The 6,455-nt window shown below is 39.8% G+C and overlaps 2 protein-coding genes across 3 annotated transcripts in view; one reads left to right on the top strand and one right to left on the bottom strand.

The window, feature by feature from the left end:
* The first annotated feature begins 370 nt into the window (after window positions 1-370).
* On the top strand, window positions 371-4,485 carry LOC106819702 (uncharacterized protein C14orf80 homolog). The gene is made up of 3 exons (XM_014824300.1): window positions 371-462; window positions 2,541-2,674; window positions 3,020-4,485. The coding sequence occupies exon 3, from the start codon at window positions 3,148-3,150 to the stop codon at window positions 4,459-4,461; it is 1,314 nt and encodes a 437-aa protein (XP_014679786.1). The 5' UTR covers window positions 371-462; window positions 2,541-2,674; window positions 3,020-3,147; the 3' UTR covers window positions 4,462-4,485.
* The window catches only part of LOC106819703 (NADH dehydrogenase [ubiquinone] 1 alpha subcomplex subunit 5-like), a 5,957-nt gene continuing 3,975 nt past the window's right edge, over window positions 4,474-6,455 (bottom strand). For both annotated transcript variants that reach the window (XM_014824301.1, XM_014824302.1), the window contains one exon: window positions 4,474-5,160. In XM_014824301.1, coding sequence (XP_014679787.1) covers window positions 5,059-5,160 — 102 coding nt within the window. In that variant the 3' untranslated portion in view covers window positions 4,474-5,058. The remainder of the gene's footprint in view (window positions 5,161-6,455) is intronic.

The following is a 6,455-nucleotide window of genomic DNA, read 5'->3' as shown; positions in this document are numbered from 1 at the left end:
CTCAGCAATTTTTCACCCGCACATTGCCAGACAAAAACATTTGTTCGGGGAAATGTTCGGCAATGTGCGCCAGGCTTAAGGACCGTACGTACGTGGCACTCACAGTGGCTGCATGTGTCAGGCACATGCAATGATGCATGCATGATGGCATTGATGCAGCAGCCGAGCAGGTACAGTTGGCGACTTGTCACACTGTCACTGTGTGAGTCTGTGTCTCTGTCAGTGTGTGTTTCTATAATAAAATGATTGATGGTAAATAAACACGAAATGTATTTACTTCTAAAGTCTTAATGTTTCTCTACGCTTTCGTCTATTGTTACAGATAAATTTCCTGTAAATGTCGCTCAAATGCTACGTACTCTGCAACACACACCTTCTCAAGTAGGGACACCGCACGCACGCCGCTGTGCACAGGCACACTCGCCATCAGAGCTGAGAGTGAGAGCACTGACCACAGAGCAGGTGGGAAACCGTGACCGAAAAATTAACAATATATTTTCTTTTTGTTATATATACTTTATAGTACTAATAGGCGAAAGAGAGTAGAGAAACAACGTGTTACTAAGTAAATACATCTCGTGTTTATTTATAATATTTTATTATTGAAACGTTCGAGTGCTTGTGCTGCGGTGTCAGGGTCACAGGCACTGCCACTTGCAATTTGCATGGGCCGTTTCAATAATAAAATATGAGTGTTAATTACCGAAGTCTGAATGTGTGTGTACTTCCTGTCGCTCAGTAATTCCACATAAATGGTGGTTAAATGCTCCTCCACAACACAGTCTGACTGTGAGCATGCCACTGACACTGCACAAACTCACAGAAAGAGAGATTATTATATTATGATCAATAGAGAGTAGATATATAAAGATTAAGACTTACGTGGTACAGTACACAATCTATTATCCGAAACCCTTGGGACCAGTCACACGTTTCGGAATTCGGAATTTTACGGATTTTGGAATGGTAGTACAGTACAGATATACATACCGTATATCCTGCAACTAGCCAGTAAAAACGCAAGTTTTCAAGAGGCCAAGTGCTGTACCGACAGTACAAAACGTCTAAGTAATGCCATCCACATGAATATTTCTGCAGTGAACCTTGTCCAGCCAAACGCTAGCTTTGGTGTGCAGACGACCTCCACGAAAAAACTTTCGGCTTTCAGAATTTCGGAAAAAATAGATTGCGTACTGTCTATACATACAATCTGGGTTAATTTGTCATCATTTTATTATTGAAGCAGTCAGCGTGCCTGTGTCACAATGTGTACGTAATTAGTTATACCATAGACTATGAAAATCAAGACATGATGACATGCAGGACATACTCAGAGTCAATATTACCATTTATTATTCATACTATCTATTGTTCTAGCTGAATAACCAGTGAAGATAAATAAACAGAAAGTATAAATAGTATTGTTATTCATTTTATGGTCCTTAATTTCAGCCTGTTCTCTTGTATTTTTCTTCAAATTTCCCCTTTGCAGTGGCGGTTTTTTAATTATTGTTGTTCATTGTCAGTTGTGTCATGGGGAGCATCTGTCCTTTTTTCCTCTGTCTACCAGTTCGTTGATGACGAATCTAGCATATCCCTAGCCACCCAACATAAATTCAGTTCTTAATCGTTACATAATCGAGTTAGTGAAATTCACCCATACGAACCTTTTCCAAATGTAGACTCAGATATTAGACTCGGGGAAACATATAGTAAACTCACTCTTCTGGAGTATTTTCAACAAATAAGCATTTATAAGCTGGTGTATGGCAAATTGAGCTGAGTATTTTGTCTTGCATGTATTTTAGACACTGACCTAGCCGCGAGACTAGCAAGCCTGTATAGTTGCTTAACACGAGGGTATTTTGGCCTCATGTTATTACTCTTCTATACGTTTTCTCATAGGCCTAGTAACTTAAAAACAATAATATATAGCAAAAGTCCTGGGTGCCCCTGTTAGCTCCTGTTTAATTCTCGTTACACCACTTCGCTTACGGCAGATTCAATTTTATTTCAGGGAGGTAAATATTCATTTCGGTAGTTTATTATTCAATGCCGATAAGCAACACACTCAGGTTTGGAGTCTGCATTAGATGCTAAGCAGTATTATGATGTTGCAATAAATTAAATAAATAAATAAATAAATAAGTTGATGATCTAGTGATCCAGGTCCAATTTTTCTTTGAGCTGGTTGGTTTAGGGTCTACAGTGTCAGGGAGTGTGTATACATTACTGTAATAAAATTTCTTAGTAACTCAGCCTGCTGGGTGGAACAAGCAGCAAGACTTTCAGGGCTAGTGCTGGTGTTGAGATGACTGTACGAGTAACTGAGTTGATTGTATCAGGGCGTTTCTCTGGACTCTTTCTAGCTTTTGTGTCTGCTCCTCTGGCTTGCAAAACCGTACTGGAAAAAGCACGTGCAGTGTAACACGTTTTGTATAAGATAGTTCTGCTCCATCCTTAGTTACACCTCCAGAGTAGAGCGAGAGTATTTTTCTACATGTATGTCTCAATCAGCTTCTGTGATGGTTATATTGCAGGTTAACAGATTAACAGATCTTCAGAATAGGATCATTGCATGAGGATTTCGTTAGACATTTCCTTGATGATGACGAAGAAGGGTTTGAGTGAACTACCCGATTCTCGTGGGACACCAGCGTGGTTTTAATCCAAGGTAACAGAGATGTGGACATTGTTGATGCTACACCCTTATTTCTCCACAGAGATAATCAGCTGTGCAGAGAAGCATTCTAGAGAAGCATGCCCAGCTTCTTGAACTTGTAGATTATAGCCTAGACTAGGATTATGTACATACGTGGTGATGATTGGGCTAAGTTCAGGTTAGTAGTTAGGTTAGGCACTAGGGTTCATGCTCCGCTTTACACCAAAAATTTAAATGTGGAATCATTGCATATTTTATCATTGGGTCAAAAGCCCTAATTTTTACATCATTAATGCTTATATTTAATATCCCCACTACTCTATGCAAGTAACTACAATTTTTTGGCATCAATTTTAGTTTCAGGTTGTCAACAGCCTATAGGCCAAGGATATGGATGTGTCTGAGGTATTAGCATGGTGATAATTCAACACTGGATCATCTCGAGTTAAAGTGAAACACTGAGGAGAGGAGACTTCTGAAGCATCATGAGCCAGATTCGTGAGGTAGTTGAAATTCTGTGCAAATGCCTTATTCATTGCATCAGTGCATATGGGATAACTGCCGAAATTCTTAGGAAAGCTATGCGCAATCGTGCCGATGTTGTTCCAGATATGTGGTTAGCTTTACTTGATGTACTTGAAGATTCTACCAAGCAAACGACATTTTACAAAGGTGATCTACCTCTGCAACAGTTACGTTCTCAGCACAGACTTAGCAGAAGATTAGATTCTAATGTCATAAACAGTGTAAAATCTAGTTTTCTCAAACTTGGCTACAACTTGAATGAATTCCATAGTTTACCCGGCGATGGGACGCAAGGAAGCCGTGAATTATTGTTGGCACTTGCCTGGTATCTTGGCAGAATGAAACCACTCGATAAATACATTATTAGATGCACGTCTGACATAATACACATAACAAATATTATCAGTGAAGACACCACAGGGGTGATAGAACTTGGGACATGTGGCAGCAAAGAAACAGACAGAAACATAGAACATGTAAATGATGGCTCTGTGGAAGAGAGGAGTGCAATAGAACATTATTATCGACTGAGTGTGAAGGATAAGGCCAACTATTATGCCTGGCTTTATGGAAAAGTTCTTTTTAGTATTCGTAGTCTTCATGCTATTCATAGCGAACAGACCAAGCTCATGCATCGAGTGCACTGTGGCACCGCTGGAGTGCATGTAACAGACTATGCAAGCCATCTCTCAGTGCTACATGCCTACCTGCTGGATAAACCAAAACAACTATCACGGTACCTGGAAACGATAAGGTTCAAGAACAGCCTAATGGCACTGCTGTTGAAGTGGAAGGCAAGTGAAGGCATTTTCTGGAGATGGATCGCAAGTATAGTGGATGACAAGAAAATGGGGAGAACGTCCATCAAGTGTACGAATGTTGCTGTTCATGGCTCTTTAGAAAAGAAATCCATACAAGCGCCTGAAACGACTGCAGGTCACGGATGTTCAGGCGATGCAGATGTAAACACAATTGAACAAGAAAAGTCAAGCCGAAATCTAGTCCGTGAACAACTATTGAAATCCACTAAAAATTTGTTGTTATCAGAATATGTTTACACAATGCCTCCTAATCCATGTACGCAGGTGGACAGGGCAAATGCAGTACGAGATAAACCACATGTTCACGATACACAGGAATACATGATGCTTGTGAAAGCTCGTTCGATGCTGCTAGAGGAGTCATACAAAAAAGCATTGGATGTTAAGAAAGTGTTAGAACAAAACTGTAAATTTACAGGCTTTATCAAACTTGACTACACACACAGCCATTGATAACGATTTGTATATATTAACGTACAACAATTGTAGTTTATTTTAGATTCATTCATACATATCTCGGTTGAAATTATCATTAAACAAGTCATCTGAATCATACCAAATGTATGACTAACATCTCAATCTGCGTTCATGTTTTAAACATGAAGTCAAATGGTGATACTTGAATCTGTTATTGTGAATAAATAAAATTGGTTACCATTGTTTCATCCTAAAAATGTTGAAAACCAATAAAAACTGGGTAGTTTATACAATTGTGTATATTTTTATGAGAACAGCAAGCCTGACGGTCATTTGAATAATCTATCGGCAGTTTATGCCACATACAAGCTGCATATTGGCCATATGCCAGCAACCCACAAACAGGGGTAATAATCATTGGCAAAGTGGTTGCGAACCAAGATGGTTGCTGGAGAAACATAGTACAGTGCTAAGTCAATATAGCATTAAATGGCCTACCTAAATTCCAACCTAGGTTTCACTGCTTGCACTATTATTAGTAGGTAGATAGTAGTCGGCTGCATTCTATCCGACTATAACTATTTAGATATTGCTTCTACCAGCATATTATTCAATTGTAACTGTATTTCTAATTCAAATAGGCCATTTCCATTGATTTTTAGGGGCCTCCTTCAAAAGTGGCTCCCATGGTTTCCAGTGTGCCATCTGACGGGATAGAAGCAATTCATTTTCTGCCTAAAAAAGTAACCAGCAACAAACATTTACACACAATAAACATTATAGGTACACTGACTCATATTACTGATTGGCCCAATTCAAGTATCTTCTTTTGACTAAAAGTACAGAATGAACTGAAATTTTGAAATACAATCTTTTCAGCCAGTTCAATTGCAAGTGCCTTTAAAGTGAGAATTTTGAGCAGTGACAAATACAATACTTACTGGTATTGCTTGCATAACAGCAAGTGTATACACTAAAGCCCGGCGCACACGTGGCGATTTTGATCGCTAGTACTGGCGATTTTTTACTGGCGATCAAAATCGCCACATGTGCAGGACCCGGCGTCAACAATTCAACTCCAATTTGACACTTTTTAATTTCACATTTCAACAAGCTCATCCTCTTGCTTTTTTACCACACCAAGGGCGCTACCATATTTGATCACGTGCTTTAAATCATGCATTTCATTAGTCAATCCAAAAACTGTTGCCTGAATCCGTCGCCAGTGCAGCGCACACGTGGCGATTGTTCAGTGACTCTGTAACAAATATCAAACGTTTGATATTCCAGCGACGAGTTTCTGGCGTCAAAATTGCCATCGCCATGCAGCGCACACGTGTAGATCTCTCGGCGATTCTGTCGCCGGCAACAAAATCGCCAGTACTAGCGATAAAAATCGCCACGTGTGCGCCGGGCTTAAGGCTAATCTTGGAACACTTGCACACTGCTACTTTCACACTAACAAACAGTGATTAATATTTCATTTGTTGAAGTCTTTTTGATGCTGTTACATCAGTGTCGGAAATAACCGGGGGCGACGGGCGATTTCGCCCTCGGCGGAGCCCAAATAGCCCCCTAAAATCCTCAAAACCCAATTCTTTGGGGCGACCATTTTCTTCAGCGTCGCCCTCATCTCTACTATGAAAATTTCACAAAATTCACAAAATGTTTGTTCTAGGAGCAGCATACAGAATTAACATGTTCACCTCACTTTCGGCGAGCTTTCCGTTTTACAGGAATTAATTTAGATCTACAGCTATCGTAAATAAACGCGCAATGCATACTTGGGAAAGGGAATGAAAATATCGGCTTTTGCTTGCATGTTACAGCGCTATACGAATAAGCGCTGTAATAATCAACTGATTCTAATCGCTTGCTTCAGTATGACTAGTCTTCGACCGATACGGTTTGTAAAAAGGTGTTTATTTTCCACAGCACGGCGCTCAGTACAGTATGTTGTTTACGAATTACGATCGATGTAAAAGATTACCAAAGACCAGTAATGCAACTATCACGTTGTACCTGGGGTA

Source organism: Priapulus caudatus, unplaced genomic scaffold, assembly GCF_000485595.1.
Source record: "Priapulus caudatus unplaced genomic scaffold, Priapulus_caudatus-5.0.1 Scaffold4092, whole genome shotgun sequence".
NCBI classification, from domain to species: domain Eukaryota; kingdom Metazoa; phylum Priapulida; class Priapulimorpha; order Priapulimorphida; family Priapulidae; genus Priapulus; species Priapulus caudatus.
This window is presented reverse-complemented; position numbering and strand designations above follow the sequence as displayed.